Source organism: Amphiura filiformis, chromosome 1 (assembly GCF_039555335.1).
Source record: "Amphiura filiformis chromosome 1, Afil_fr2py, whole genome shotgun sequence".
Lineage (NCBI taxonomy): Eukaryota > Metazoa > Echinodermata > Ophiuroidea > Amphilepidida > Amphiuridae > Amphiura > Amphiura filiformis.
The window spans coordinates 82,641,723-82,658,581 of NC_092628.1; the positions used below are offsets into that span (position 1 = coordinate 82,641,723).

General features: G+C 35.7%; 1 protein-coding gene across 12 annotated transcripts in view; it reads right to left on the bottom strand.

Annotated features, from left to right (window-relative positions):
- LOC140154973 (endothelin-converting enzyme 1-like) overlaps positions 1-16,859 on the bottom strand; it is a 237,286-nt gene that overhangs the window by 17,795 nt on the left and 202,632 nt on the right. For 11 of the 12 annotated variants that reach the window (XM_072177711.1, XM_072177676.1, XM_072177654.1 and 8 more), the window contains 7 exons: positions 15,324-15,440; positions 13,496-13,588; positions 12,748-12,881; positions 12,007-12,229; positions 10,831-10,929; positions 9,880-9,957; positions 4,886-5,054 (listed from right to left, as the gene is read on the bottom strand). In XM_072177711.1, the coding sequence (XP_072033812.1) occupies positions 4,886-5,054; positions 9,880-9,957; positions 10,831-10,929; positions 12,007-12,229; positions 12,748-12,881; positions 13,496-13,588; positions 15,324-15,440 (913 nt within the window). Of the gene's footprint in view, positions 1-4,885; positions 5,055-5,153; positions 5,317-9,879; positions 9,958-10,830; positions 10,930-12,006; positions 12,230-12,747; positions 12,882-13,495; positions 13,589-15,323; positions 15,441-16,859 lie in introns of all 12 variants that reach the window. The other variant, XM_072177646.1, reaches the window with a different exon arrangement.

Consider the following 16,859-nt stretch of genomic DNA (forward strand, 5'->3'; position numbering starts at 1 on the left):
TCGTCAACTGGCAGCGCCCATGTGCTTGTATGTAGATTTGATTGACCATGATATTATCTATGTACATGACTGAAAGGCTTTTGTGAAATCACTCATTAGATCCATTTACCATGTTCTTGCACAAGTTCTTTTATATTGTTTGTCTACAGAAAGTTATTTGGTTTATAACAAGATCTGCATGCACATGTTGTTGTTGTTAGGTATTTTATACATTGTCGACATGTTGCCAAATTGTAAGCTCTGGTGTCATCAATTGTTGACAAAGTAAAAGTTGACAAATCACAATTAAGATTCTGAACCATGATCACATGCAAAAAAATGGGGATTTTTTGTGTGAAAACAATGTACTTTTATGTGAAATTTGGACAAATGTCAGCGAAAAAAGGCAGTATTGTGTGTTGCCTGCATTCACTCATAACACCACAATGTAAATTAAGCATGATGACATCATTAATAAATGCCAGATAAGTGTGATAACATCGATGTGATTTTATGATTAAAACATTTGCACCATCAAAAGTATATATTGCTGACATGAAAATAACTTTTTGACATATTGCTTATGGGTGCAATGTGTATTTATTTTTATTAGCCAATTACTGCTGAAATTCAATGAAATTTGGCTGGGTTTTTGTGGTATTCTTTGTTCATCTGGGAACATGTTTATTATTTTAGTTTTGTCACCAAGGGTAATTTTGTATTGACATGGTGAGAAAAGCCTGTTATTGACAAGTGTTGTCGACAAAAGCCTTGTTGACAACAGCACTAATGTACATGAAGTATAACCAGATGTTCTGCTTTTAACAAGAGATGGAATGTAAAGGGTGAATCTTAGAATCTAGCATGTGAAGTGTGTGTGACTGACCTTAGCTCACTGGAAGGAATCTGACTGACCTATGCATTAATGGATGGCGATGTCATGATGTATAGACATTTAGATTTGGATTGTATGTATGAGTATATAGACTAACCTATTCATTTCTGTTCAATACATATCCTGTAGGAAAAGGCACTAGACTTTCCCTGGGTTTAAAGCTGGTTTCATACCTTCCTGCATCACTGCACAGTTGCACCAGAAACGCTAGCGGTGACCAGCGACAAGCCAATATGTCAATCATTCCACTGCTTTGTCCAAAGTGGAAGATCACTATAGGAGTTTAATTCAGGTCAACTCCGTACGGTGCCGCTCTGATGTATGAGAACAGGATACAATTTTTGGCCAATGAGCACAGAGCAGTGCTTGGTCATGTTGCAGTAGCAGCATGTCGCTCCGCTTGTAGACAAGTACAAGCGGCCTGATGAAGCATCACATTGCTCAGTGTCAATTAAGTGGCAGAAAGTATGAAACCAACATTAAGGAATTTCTGCATACTACTTTGTTTTTCTGACTTTTGGCTTTATTTCTTCTTTCTCTTTCCTTCTTCATCTTGTGCCCAATTTTGTCTAAAATCATCAACTTATCAATTAACTTAGGATGTCAATTTACGCAGGGACGTTGTTAAGTTTTTGAGAGGAGGGTGGGGGTTAAAAATTGTAAAGGTACCGTCAAAAAACATAATTTCAAAGTGTTCTTGTGAAAGCACGTCACATCAGTGACCCCCCCCCCCTCGCCAGTAGTTTTCAGAGGCGTACCCACCACAATTTCAGAATTTACTTTGAGAAATTTTCACAAACGATTAATTAGATTAATTTTAGACTGAAACAGGCCATAGGATGATGCAAATCACAGATTTTGGCCAATTTTGTTAATATGGACTGTCAGTACACACAAACCGGGGATCATCCTGTACCGATGACCAGGTGTACATGTACCAACGGATGTCGATGACTGGGGTAGGGCCCCAGCTGAGGGGGCCTACGCCACTGAATGTACAGAAGATTTCTTTTACCTAAATATGTCCATAACAGAAAGTCTACACAGAGCTATTCCAGTTGAAATCAATACAACCCTATACAAGACATGACCTTAATCTCCCACACAGGGAATGTGAATTTCAAATGGGATTTCATAAATTGGTGACTTCATTTGAAATCTCCACCCCCTGTGTAGGATATTTAAGGTTATGTCTGACACAGGGGGTGTATGGAATTCAACTGGATTAGCCCATTTGTCACAATAAATTTGAAAACAACCACCAAGATCCAAACGTTGCGTGATGTCATATTACAAGAAATACTGCACACAATTTTCAACCAAATTAACACATAGTTGTTTAATTGACTCCTCTTGTGGGTTTATTTAAGCTGTGACATTCATGTGTATTCTAATATCAGTAAGCATTTTTTTACATCAAAATAGTGAAATATTATTCCAAAGGGCAATACATTTGAAATGACTTAACTTAGGACCCTCTGCATTGACTTTGATTTCAATCAAATAATAACACTGAATGGCTTTATTTGTTTTTAAAGGTTTTTCAAAAATGAAGGGATTATAAAGAACCAAGCTCAAGTAAAAAACAAGCAATATCTTTCTTTTTTGGAGCTTGAAATTCACTTACAATATAGGACACATTCTTACCAAATCTGAATCAATAGGTGTATAACAAAATATAAACACTGATATTAGTTCCCCGGATTAGTTCCAAGTCAGATTTAAACTGAACCGTGTTAGTCAGATTTAAACTGAACCGTGTTAGTCAGATTTAAACTGAACCGTGTTAGTCAGATTTAAACTGAACCGTGTTAGTCAGATTTAAACTGAACCGTGTTAGTCAGATTTAAACTGAACCGTGTTAGTCAGATTTAAACTGAACTGTGTTAGTCAGATTTAAACTGAACCATGTTAGTCATTTTGAAAACCCATAATTCAATAATCGGTTTAGTTCCGATCATTGCTGTTAGCAGCCGTATTAAATTATGTGCAGATTTCATGAATTAGCATCACACCAGAAAGTTAAATAAGCAAGCAAAGAAGTATGTGAAATGAATTAGATCACCATTAAAGAGAGTGCTAACCCAGGAATTATGCCTAGATTTATGGAAACATTTGATCCTCATTGCTGCTAAAATTTGGATCTTTCGCTCAACTTTATACAAGTATACATATTTAGGGCATTAAAACAGTTTCTATTGCCATTTTCTAATTTGGCCCATTTTTTTAAATTGGTCCAAAAGCTAAAAAATGTGTTCCTATATGTAGATCTTCATATTCAAATTCAGTAAGAAAAGAAAAATGTTTGAAGAAATATTTTTTCTCTAGTCCGCAAACTATTTGGGTCAAAATCATGCTTTTTCATGATTTTCTCCAAAACTGAGCCTTTTACATAAATCTGACGTCACAGTTGGCTATGTTAAATTGTCTAAATATATATTCTTTTGTATACTTTAGACCAACAATTTAGCAGTAATGAGGCCCAAAGTCTTTCATAATTCCAGGATTAACATTAACCTTAATTAAGACTCAAATAGACCAATAACATCTCGGGATATATTTTAAGGATATAGTTTTCATTTATTATTAAAAATTGAACAAAATTGAAAACTATGAATATTCATTTTAGTTCTGTTGTGGCCGGTTTATGTTAAAAATACTGACTCAAAACAACTTTTGTTTTCATTTGTGTTGTTTAATTATTACAACATACTTTACCCTAATATTTTGGTGATATCATTTGCATGGATATACCATTTTCAAATTAACAAGGGTACAGTCAATTCATCTCATAACACCCTTTAAAGCTCACTTTAAAATAAATTTGACTGTTGATGCTAAAATAAGTTATTTTTATCCAAAAATGATCTAAAATGCATACCTTTCTCTTGTACTCAGCAATATGATGAGCTATTTTTAAGCCAATGAAAGTTGACTCTCATTTTCTGTCACCCACCCACGTCACATTTTCATTTTGGCCAAAATTGTCATTATTTAAAAAACAAAACAAGTAATTGATCTGAAAATTCTGAGATAATAATAAAAATGTTCAAATCTCAAAATGTCACCCATGTTCTCCTGATATATATATATTTTCATGGCAGTATAGTACCTTTTTTCAGCAGCTGATCAGAAATCTTCGGAAATTAGTTCCAAAAGATGTTGCATGCCAAAACATATTCAACTGATCACTTTCTGTGAATTGAATAGCTTCGACCACGCAGTGAGCATTGCATTCAATACGCTGCACTAAGTAAGAGAAACGCTATAGGAAATGGGTGTGAAAAATCATACCACACCACTTGCTTATCAAACGTACTGTTACCCGTGTGCGATTAGTTGTGGTGTTTATGTTTACCATGGTCGTGCATGAGCGGTGTTTTTAGTAAAGAGTCCAGGAAAAGGCCTATAGGGCACAGCATATGCTCAGTAATGAAATATACGCATTCTCTCATGCTCCTGAACAATTTCCTGTTGTGCAATTGCAATAACAGTTCTTCAGATTTTTTACAAAAGCACAACAAATCATTTGCTTAAAAGCTTAAAAAATGTCTATAAATACATGTATGACCAATGCATGAGTCCATGTATTGAGAATGTCTTATGATCAGTGCAATAATGAAATGTATGTCAAATAATGCATATCATGCATAGTGCAAATTAAAATAGTTACCCTCATCCCTTTCCCAAAAAAAAGTGACCGAAAAACTGGGAATTAACTTTCATTGGCCTAATGGGTATTCACAGTGGCCAACAGACTACCACGTCTTTTAAAAATACAACCAATAAAAACCGTTTGAAATTTGAGGGGGAAAATATAGGTATCATACAATTTTTAGCAGACTAGAGGCGCAAGTTTTGATAGGGTGAGTATATACTGGAAAACACAGGGGATTAATTAGGCTGACAGGTTGGAGAATGAAGGTCCTAATAAAAGCAAGGAATTGGGTTAAAATTGGTGTCAAATTGTCAAAAAGAGAGGCATTTGGATTATAAATTATATCCCCCTACCAATTTCATTCTTTGGTGGAGAGTAGTAAGCGTTGACTGAAGTAGGGGTCATATCCGGATCCCATCGTTGGCGTTGAGATTTTTGCCTAAGCATAGTTAACTCTTGATCCTGCGTGAACTTTGCAATTCGGATGATATTTTGAAAGTACTGTGTTTTATTTATTAATAACTATAATAAAAAAGAAGGAAAAGAGAAAAAGAGAAACCATGCATAGAAATTGTGAGTAGGTAGGTTAATAGAAGAAACTGTTAGCTTGATTAATCCTACCAATTTCATTCTTCTGAGCCGAGTAGTAAGCGTTGACAGTAGCTGGGGACATTTCCCATCGTCCACGCTGGACTTTTTGCCTCAGCGTAGCCAAATCCTGGTCCATGATGAACTTTGTTACTCGGATGTTATTTTTAAAGTATTCAGTTTCATTTAATACTAACTAGAATGTGAAGAAGGAAAGAGAAAAGAAAACCATGCACCAAGTTGTGAGTTAATCAAGGGGTGTTGGTTGGTTGTGGAAAAACTAATAAGAAAAGGCTAGTAGTTGTTAGTGGTGGATGGATGATGAATGACATGGTCAGTACGTCCTACCAATTTCATTTCTGATGGGGAGTAGTACGCGCTTGACTGTTGCTGGGGTCATCCCCAAGATCTACGTTCAACAGGTCGCCGCAGCTTGGCTAATTCTGTGTCCATCAAGAATTTATATACCCGAATGTTATTGTGAAAGAACTCGGATTCAAGTAATATGCAACTGAAATGTCAAGAAGGAGAGAAACACGCATCATGCAAACAGGATAGTGTATAGCGCAAATTTTTGCAAGGATTTTTATTTTTGCATTTTTTTACAGTTAGTTTCAGAACCACAATGTGTATGTCTTTACACCAATTCATGAAAAATGAATACCGCTAAAATTTCCCGCTATAATGCAACCAGGATATATGATAAGCATTTGATATATGTACAGATCCACAAAGCATACTGAGGCAGGCAGGCATGTTTTCAATGGCCCTACCGACTTCGTTCTTGACTGGCGTGTAGTAAGCATTCACCGATGACGGAGTCATTTCCCATATCCCTCAGACGTTGCTTTTTCTCAGCAGTGCTAATTCGTGTCCATGATGTATTTATATACTCGAATGTTATTATGAAAGAACTCAGAGCTATTAATATGTAACTGCGGAATGAATAATAATGTGACAATCCAAAAAAAACACAAAATCAAGCACTGACTTTTTGAGTTGTAGAAACCTTTTTTTACACCCTGTTTATCCTTTTAGTGATTAATCACCATCACAGAAATGACCAATGTACATATCAATACAGAGGCGGCGCCACGAGGGGGGGGGGGCAATTGCCCCACCTATGATTTGCAAAAAAGAGGTAAAAGGAAGGCAAAAGAGAAGAGGGAGAGAGAAAAGGGAGGGGGAGAGAGAAGAGAGGGGGAGAAGAAGCCATTCCCTCCCTGGCCATGGTTAGGAGTAGGGGGAATCACACCCTCGGACATCTTGCTCCCTGTGGAATGCTGACTGACATGGTTTTAAAGTTGTTGGTTTTTGGGCCCATTTTCGGCAAATTTTCCCCCATGAAAGTCACATGGCCTCTCCCGACTTTATTTCACTTTTCCACCATATTTCACCAGTTTAACTTCAATATCGCAAAATTTTAACACGCTTTGCGAACATTTGTACCATAAACTTATTCTGTTGCCAAAAGGTACAGGATTTACTATACTTCAAGAATTTTTTTCTAATCCTATCCCCATGTCAAAAAGAAATTCACGCCACTGGTTGCGACTTAAACTCTGCATTCATTAACTGGGACTTTGCAAATACGCTCTAATAATTGTAATGCCCCCATTTATGTATGACAATATGGAAGGAATGGGGGTAAACGGGCAAAAGAAAGAAATGTTATATCAAGATAAGGTGAAATTGGACTGGGAAAGCATGGGAAAAAAGTAAGAAAGGTAAAATTGAACGTAATTGAGTAGGTCTATGCCTAAAAGCAGCGGGCCGAAAGTCGGGCCCGTGAATGAAATCCATAAAAATATGCGGTTGGAAAATAAATAAATAAACCAAAAAAGGGTGAAAATGGTTCATCAAATGGCTTCATTTGTACTTCAATTGTTTCCATCCCCCTTAGACACCCCCCTGCGTTGCCAAAGCGCGACGGGCAGCGCGAGCTCAAAATTGTATTGCCCCCCATCAAAATACCCTGGCGCCACCCCTGTATCAATATCATGCACTACTACCCATTCAGATTATTTCAATACCTCATTTAATCTCAGGACCCAATCACCTGCACACTCGCAAACATGATTTATTTCGGCGACGTTAATCTTAGCAGTGAATATATGATTTCTACAACTCACTCAATCTACAGAACAAAAATTTCAAAAATACTTCCGCTTAAATCATTTTACTAAATGTTTGAAATTTGTAAACAAAATTAAAAATATTATCTTTTCTACTGAAAATTTCATGCCAAAAACTATCAGAAAAAGACACAAAACACAAAAAGACTACATAATACAGTCAGTCTGAAGTACAAAGTACCGACACGGATGCACCCAGTGTGCCGACTTTGAAGGCGCAAATACCTCAGCAGAGACGCAGCACTGCGCACTGTTTACGCGAGCATTGTCACTTTGTACTTCAGAGTGGACAAACTGTAGTTCTTAATCATTATTGCATATATATACAAGAAGTTAAGGAAGCAAAATTCGGCTATCCTTTGCTGAGGACATACAGCTATATCTATTGAATGATTATAAAAGAAATTTGATAAATTTGAGGGGAACGTTTAAGCTATTTCAACTCTATGTGACAGACGTCTGCCACTGCAAGAAGCTTGAAACATCTGCAACTTACTCCTTGACCTTATTACAATTTCTACAAGCTAAAACAACCTATATGTAAACCAATTTAGCACTAAATGCTGAGAGAGATACAGTACTATTTAACACTAGTCTTAACAACTAAAGGCACCATCAGTAATTCACTAAATCAGAAAATCAGATTCTTGTATTTTCGTAAAAAAGGTATGGTGACATACTTATCTAAAATGTCCAATCTAAGTCAATGTGGAAGGTGTCAATCTATACAAACACTTATAGCAGCACACCCCAGTGTGTGTTTGCCGGCAACCACGGACACTGTATATTGCTATCTAACCGTGGACGAGTGTGTGGTGTTTTCATCGCCTACCCATGGACTAAAATGGCGATTTTTTTTTGTGTGTGTATGATACCAAATAGCATTTTAGCTATCAACTGCGAACTGTAGTTTTTACACATATCAGTTTTGAGCAAATATCGCTCAAATGCATTTAGCATGCATTTTAGGTCTTTTGCAGCAGTTTGAGACTGAGGACAGTCCTCGGTTGGAGGTAAGTCCGCAGTTTAGAGTGAAAAATCTTGTGTGTGTCCTCGCTTGCCGGCAAACACATACGCACACTTGATTACAGCTTCACATTTTTCCAGTGCTATTGTTTTCTTCCATTTGTTTAATTTTTCACTTGAAACAACCACCAAAGGAGACTATTATAAAGTTTGTTTGGCTTTTAATAGGTGAAAATTATTCAGTTGTTGTTGCTGCGTGCATCAATAAAGTCCCAACTCGCGCACGGGTAAATTTACATAAGTGTACGCCAGTCATGCATTACGCAATGCACAACTAGCTTAAGTGCTGCGTGCACGCCGTTTTATATCAATACTTGGTGTTATGAGTCTTTATTTTTTTCACCTATTATAAGCTGAACAAACTTCAGACACATACTTGACTAGTAAGTGATAAATGACCAATATATGTTATGCTTTGGAGCAATCACTGATGGTACCTTTAATCTAAACTAAGAAAAGAAAATTTAAAAATAAATGCTTATATGTGCATTCAAACTATTCACTTCTAAGATCTTGTTTTTCCCCCTAAAGCAATTTAACTTGGCCAAAAGTTTTGCTTGAAAGTGACATGCACAGATTGATGACCATATGTGACCGTACCACGAATGAGCAGTAAATGTCCTCAATTGTATTCTGAGTTACAGTAAAATGGGCATGAAGGTCATATTCATAGGTATTTCAATTTGGTGCTACGTATCTCATTAAATGAGGTACACGTAGCACCAAATTGAGGTACCTATGAATACGACCTTCATGCCCATTTTACACTGTAACTCAGAATACAATTGAGGACATTTACGGCTCATTCGTGGTGTACGGTCACATATGGAGTCACACTTTTTCCTAACTTTCAACTTACATTAATAAGAGTTTTTACCCCTGCATTGAATAAGCTGAAAACAATGCTTTGGCATTATAATTAAACCAATTCTTACAAGTTACTTATTTTATCAAGGCAGTCAAATTACTATGCTCAACATGTGACTGACAGCTAGCTAACAGATGCCACTTGGTCCAAATGTTTTAGCTCAGCTCATTTAATAACAGGACTTAATTTGTGCTCATCAATAGCATCTGTCAATCCTACTTGGAACTTAACATGATTAAACCTTATCTACATATAGCAGGCATGAAAACTGGTCTTGGGAAAAAACACTGAAACCATGTTTTTTTACCATTTTCTGTGAATTTGATACAAAAATAGGCTGAATAGGATGATAACAATAACAAAAGAACTGAAATCAGCTAAAACACTGAAAATTTTCATGCCTGATATAGGTGTAATTTATTTCATTTTGGGGTTTTGTTTCAGTCGCATTGTGGCTCATCAATAGGTCTTGTCTAGAACTTGACAATAAGAATTACAAATTACCTTACAAAAACTATGGCTATGCCAACAATGGGCTATTCCAGTTGAAATCTGTATCCCCATATGGAAGATATGACCTTAATCTTCCACACAGGCAGTGTGAATTTCAAATAAAGTTACCTGAATGGGTGACTCCATTTGAAATTTACGCCCCCCTGTGTGGGAGATTAAGGTGTTATCTTCCATAGATGGATTTCAACTGGAATAGCCCTTTACACACTAATCTTACCAATGAATACGATGCATCCAATCTATCTGTATCCAAGATGTATTCAGGAAAACCAATCATGTCCAAAATTGCATTTGCCTGAAAAAAAAAAAGTAGTACTTAGTTAGTATTTAGAGAATGAAACATAGGAATTGTTGGTTTTACTACGTGTCATAGACCCTATCATATCATACTTCATAGCCAATAAGCAGGTCCCAATATTTTATCATAGATGTGCTGGCATCCACTACTCATTCTTAGTCAGTTAATAACTTTTTTTTTTCTCTTTCTTCAATTCACCTTTCACCTGTGATTGAATGTCACTTTGTGATGGGCAATTCTTAAACAGCTGTAATAATCTTAGGGTTACGCCTTACCAGTACTGCACCAAATATGGCAGAATACAAGTTCTTTTGTTGAATTTGATTTAAAAATCCATGTATTTATAGAATAAACGATAGGAATTTTTATTTTTACTATCATCTACCATGTGATAGACAAATAGGCAGGTCCTGAATTATCTATCACATGGTAAAAGATAGTAAAAACAAAAATTACTATCGTTTATTATCATTCTTAGTTAAATATTACTTCAATAACTGTAAACTAATTTTTAAAGCAAAACAGTCATAAAAACTCCCCTTATAATGAACAAAATTGGTTTACAATTCCACATATTTTGTTGTGTGTACTGCTAGTGCGTATTCCGCACAACTCTACGCATACAACGCGATACATGCACACACCTCTACAAGCGTGTTACGCGTTATCAACACTCATGATGGCGTGGGATTGTCTACGGCCTGATAGAGAGCACCCAAAATCATGCGATTGTCCAATCAGATTATGCATCTACAAACTAGACCACTCCCACAAAGAATGGACATTATATCATTCTAAATCTTAACATGCCACCATACCTTTTCAACTTTCACATTACAGCCAGCCAATCACAGATAGATTTCAACTAACCTTATCTTTTGCTGCTAATCTTGTTTCGTCATCCATCCAATCTAAATCGGGTAGGTTATTTTTGAATGCTGAGCGGATTTCTTCCACCATTTCTCTAGCCTGCAATAGAGTAAGAAATGGGTTATTGCAGACCATGCAATTTCTCAAGCTTTTTGAAATGCATTTTCCTGGAATACTTACCCAAATGAAATTTGCCATTGGGATAAATTAATTTCTGGATTTGCCTCATGTATCAGTTTCATATATGGAATGCACAACTGCAAACTGAGTTATAATCTGAAAATGAAGCCCTGTTGCAATATATCAACTTGCTTCGCAGAATTCCACCTGGAATATCTTTTTCATCAGAAAAGATGCTGTGAAGTCTGCAAGAATTGGTTGCATTTCTATGCATTCTCAGATTTTAAAAGAAAAAAAAAGCTGTAAAGCTAACTTAATTGAGACATGCTGTAACTCATCCATACAGAATTAGCTTTTGTTTTTATTATTATTTTTTATTTTTTAAGTTAATGTGCTAATTCCATTTAAAATTCATACTCCCCCATGGAAGACATTTCTAAAATCCTCCACAGGGGATTGTTGACTTTAAATAGATTAGCCCATTTAGATCAACTAAACCGACTCTGTGAATTTGCTCAGCAATACAAGATTTCAATTTCAGCTGACATATTCATTTTGAGCTACAAGTAATCCAACACTTCAATGTTGAGTGTTTAACAGAAACTAGAATTTCTCAACTCAAATTTGCACTGAGTCCATTATCAATATTTATTTTTATTGATCTGTTGGACCACTTGAACATGGAGCATATAGAGGGGCAGAGACTTTTGCCTCTTCTACGCACTCAATGATCCACACCACATATCTGCAACTCTGTGAAGAATCAGGAAATTTACCTTAGTTGTAGTTATTAAATACGGAAGTCATATGTGTTGGTACAATGATCACAGGTTAAAACATTGATTGAAACAAAAAAATCTATCCTACCTCGGAATTTTCAGATGATACACCATCTTTTATCAGCCAGAGTGAGACTGGTCAAAAGGTCATGACCTGATGGTACAGATCACTCTCGGTGATGGAATATGGAGTACCATCTGAAAATTCTGAGTTAAAAATTAAGTTGTTGAGTTTGGATTAAAGGTTTTAAACTTCAATCAAAGGTATTATACTTACTTGTATTTTACTTGATCCTTGGAATGTTTCTTTGACAAAAATAGCACCCAGTGCAAAGCCCATACTCTCGTCTAAATCTTCAATACAGAATCGCCACTTGGCTACAGTCTTTACACGACCATCCATTGCTTTCTGCAGTTCTCTTTCTACTCTTTGAAAATCTTCACTTAAATAGATAGTGTTGGACTGTATGACATACCACAGCATGTAGCTGTGAAGCAACCTAGAAAAAATGAACATCAGTGAGCAAAAATTGTTTATAAGCTGATCTAATAGTGGAGATAAAATATTGACTATATTTACAGAAATCGGAGCATTTTTCATTTTCGACCCCTGTGTGGCAAAAAAATGGCACTGTGTTGATTTCTGATTGACCCTTATGTACTTTGAATCACTTTTTAATTTTGGGAACCTCTCCAGTCTGTTAATAAACACCGTTAGCACTTCAAAAAATAGGTGCCATTAAATCCTAGAGGGGTGCTAACTGGGCCATCTTACATCCTAACTAGAAAGTTGGCTCCTTAGCGCAGTTTGCACATTCGTTACCTCATGGACTCGCTGATTATCTTTCAAGTACATTTGGATAAAATTAACTTAACTTGGTGTTGTGTTGAAAAAATTCTTGAAATATTAGTGAATTTATGTATAAGGAAAACAAATATTAACAAATAAAATATAATCACTGTGTGAAAGATGTTTTGTTCTGTCACATTCATATACAGTCAATATTTGTCTACTCACGTGGGGTCTGTCCTCATTATGAGCTCTGACATCGCTGTCAGATATGTCGGATTAAAGACGTTGATGGGTTCATCATCTCTTATCTCTACACCAGAATCCTTGAACAGAAACTTGAAGTAAGGCACCCAATCAATCTGTAACAAATTTTACAGCAAACTGCTTATATTGCAAAATTATAAGAAAATGTATGCGTTGAAATTTAAATGGCTGACTGGGCCTGGAGGAGGGGGGGGTCAACTTTGGTTTGGGTAGGGAGGAGTGTTCAAGAATTTGAGAAAAAAATACAAAAATAAGCCTCGCTTAAAAAGAAGGTATAGCATCTAAATATCACCTGATTTCTGGGAAAATTGACAAAATGCTTAAAAAACAGGTTAAGCAGAAAATCATTTGATTTCTGGGAAAATTGACAAAATGAACTTACGCCTCATATTATGACCTTATGATGTCATTATGTTTAGCTTTGTATTCATATTTTGCTCACTACCTAGCTTTATTTGTTTGTTCTAATAATGTTTTGTTTGTCCCTGAGGAAAGAAAGTATACAAATATCTGCTCAACATGCTGTCTTTCCTTTTTAATTTATTGCTGATTTTGGTCGATCCTTCATGTAATTATTTCGTGTAAGCTAATCCTAACCCTAACCCTAATCCTAACCCTAAACCTAACCCTAATTTCATGTATAATTACATGAAGGAGTAACCCTGATTTTGTACTTTATGACAACAAAGGCTTTAATCCGTGAACTTACGGCAGGCATTATATCATTCAAATCGTCGATGGTCTTCAAATTATATGTATCTACTGGGTCCATTGTTAAACTATCACCGCTACTTTTTGTGACCTGTAAAAAATCATACAATATAGAGTACTTGAATGTCATGGACAAGATAAGCTATATAGTTAAAACTGCTATATTTTATGATCAAAATATTGAATTCTCGATCATGTACCTACTGTGTACACTGTGTCAAGCGCAAATTTCTTGGAAAAACAAAATTGCAATCTACCCTTGACCTAGCCTAGCGACAGCCATATAATCGAAGGCTGTGATTGGTTAGTTCTGAAAGGTCACACTTGTTCCTTAACATATGATCATTGCGTTGTATGCTTGATGCAAATATCTGTGCATATCAAGTGGGCTCAGATGATCGAGAATAAGATATTTTGATAATAGAAAGTTTGGATTGCAAAATGGTGATGTTATGCACACAAGTAATAAAAACCATTTTTCTATTAACGATATAATTAAATTTTGCATATTTGTGATGACTGTTTAACAAAATAATATGAACTATTATATACTTCATTAATATATTCTTGTTCATTGATTGGTTAAAAGTGGATCACATGACCAAAAATAGTTTTACCATCAGTACTCCTATCCGTAAATAGTACCTTTAAGCCGTAAATAGTATTTTCAATGTCCCGGATGAGCCGTAAATAGTACCTCCAAGCCATAAATAGTACTTTTGACCATGCCTTCCGGCGTCGCGCATTCGATGCGACGGAACAGTTCACGCACGCGAAACTGCCAGAGCGTGATTTCGCGCTGCTGTAATTGGTTAGCCCGATTTTGGCCTATTCGATTTTTTTGAGGGGCAAAATATAGGTTGTGCTTAAATTGGTCGTGCTGTTCACTCAGGTTAGAAGCTGGAGAGTCAAAACGCCAAAAAATGTTCTTTAACCAATCAATGAACAAAGAACATATTAATGAAGTATATAAATAAATATATACTGCCTTTATTCGAAGTTCTGTTAAAACTATGGTCCCTCGTTGAGATCAATTAATACTATTTTCCTTCGGGCTGCGCCTCAGGAAAATAGTACTATTGATCTCACCTCGGGCCCATAGTTTTAACCAGAACCTCTCATGGCAGTATATATTTGTATAATAACAACAAAATATCAGCAATGTTAAATATATATCACATGCTATGCTGCTTTTTGTTATATCAATTTACATCCCAACTTATGCTCCCATAAACTCACAAAAGCATGGGCCAGTCACACAATACAAAAATCCCACTTGGCATACGTGCTGTGCCCATCTGTATGCATGCCATTCACTAAACTTTGAACCCTTTGTAACTCTAATACCCTTTACTAAACGTAACTTTATGGAGGGTCCCTGTATGTAGTAAATCACTATTGCACACTTTTTGCAGTCACAAGAATGGCTTTTTTGTATATTATACATTTGTCTCTCAGCTTCCTTCTCCTCTGCTCCTAGTAGCTTTGTAACAGACACCATGTATTTGTAATATTCTGTCAAAAATTGCCTGAAAAAGCATGTGAATTCGACCTTAAACGGTCCAAAACAGGCTGAAAAAAATGTGTACATTTAGCCAACAAAACTGCCTGAATTCAGGCAAAAGCCGGAAATTTTTATGCCTGCTATTACTTACGTAGGGAATGGTACCAATCATAAGTCATTTTAGTGATACAGATTTTACGATGCGTTGTAAGTTACGATTTATTTTGAGACTTACGACGATTCATAAAGTTGAGTGAAATAGACCACAGATCTACTGAATCTCTACAAAAAAGTTGCATAATTTCAGAATGCCATGACTTACATTTGCAACTACTTTTGCAAACTCCAGTATATTATACATTTGTCTCTCAGCTTCCTTCTCCTCTGCCCCTAGTAGCTTTGCAACAGACACCATGTATTTGTAATATGCTGTCAATATCTATGCACATGAAAACAAAAAACAAAGTTGTGTAAGATTGTTTCAAGGGTAATAGTCATCCCAATTTTAAGAGTGGTTGTTTATTATGTCAGTTGTATCGCCAAGGTTGATTATTGGCCATATCAATTGAAATACTGTAAATCACAATATAACAGTATCTTCAGCATAGAGGTTCATTTTACAATTGGTAACAGTTTTTGATACATTATTGATATTAATTGTAAAAAGAACAGGCCCTAAGAATAACTAATCATATGAACATGGATTTATAAAAATTTTGGTAATAAATCAAATACATGGAAACATTTCTAACTGACTTTGGGTTCTCTTTCAATTGATATGGTATAAATCAAATTGTTTTGTTCAACAGTCAACTGAACCTAAGAAATAAACAAACATCATATAATTTTTCCAAGTTCACAAAAGTTATGGATTTGCCAACTAAGCACAGACTTTATTGGCTACTTCTTGCAAAACATATCTCTGTATATCTCAGGAGAGAAGTACACAATGGACAGATTCTTAATCTTGTAATCTTTTCATTTGTTGAGAATGGGTATTCTCAAAATCCAATAATCTCTAGTTTCTGATCAAATCAGTTGGAAAACACAATGGTTCAATCACACTGCAAATTTTGTATCTTAAAGGAATATATAACAAAAGTTGAATCAGTGCATTTGTGTTTTTGACAAAAGATTTAGAGTAAATGTCCAGTGTATAAAGCAAGTTGTAATCCACAGGGATTAGCGCTTGAAATCCCAATCATCCTCATTAGTCTAGCTAGTCAATTGTATAAGGAAAACAGGTTCAACAAATTTACAAAAGGAGAATGACTACTTCACATCATATGTAACACATATGCCAATCAAACTGTCAGTACATATGTATGTGAGTTCTCCCATTCAATTCATTGGACACGTTATGAAATGAAATTGCACCATCTTACCCTGGATGTCTGAGCGCTTTGGCTACATTTTGTCTTCCCATCATGCACTGGTGTAGTTGGGAAACCTTGCATCCTGTGGGTGCTAGCCTAGTACCACACAACACCATATTCTCCAAACATTCTAGTTGTTCAAACATTACATAGTCTGTATACCTTCCTCTAGGCTGTAATTTAGATATTGCTTTTTATTGAATATCTAAATGTAATGATGAGTAAAAGTATACATTTTCATAAAGGAACTGATGCAAGGAATCAAAATAGCATAACAGATTCCAGCAAAAAATAAGTTTTTGAGAAAATCGTAAAATTTAAATACTTTACCGACTCGAGGAAGGTATACACACTATAGTAATGAACTTGTCTTCATTGATTTCTTTAAAATGTGCACGTTTTTCAAACACACAGCTTTGTCATTCACTATAGTCTATATAGAGTCTACCTTGAGTCACCGGCACTAGATTTGAAGTTCAGCA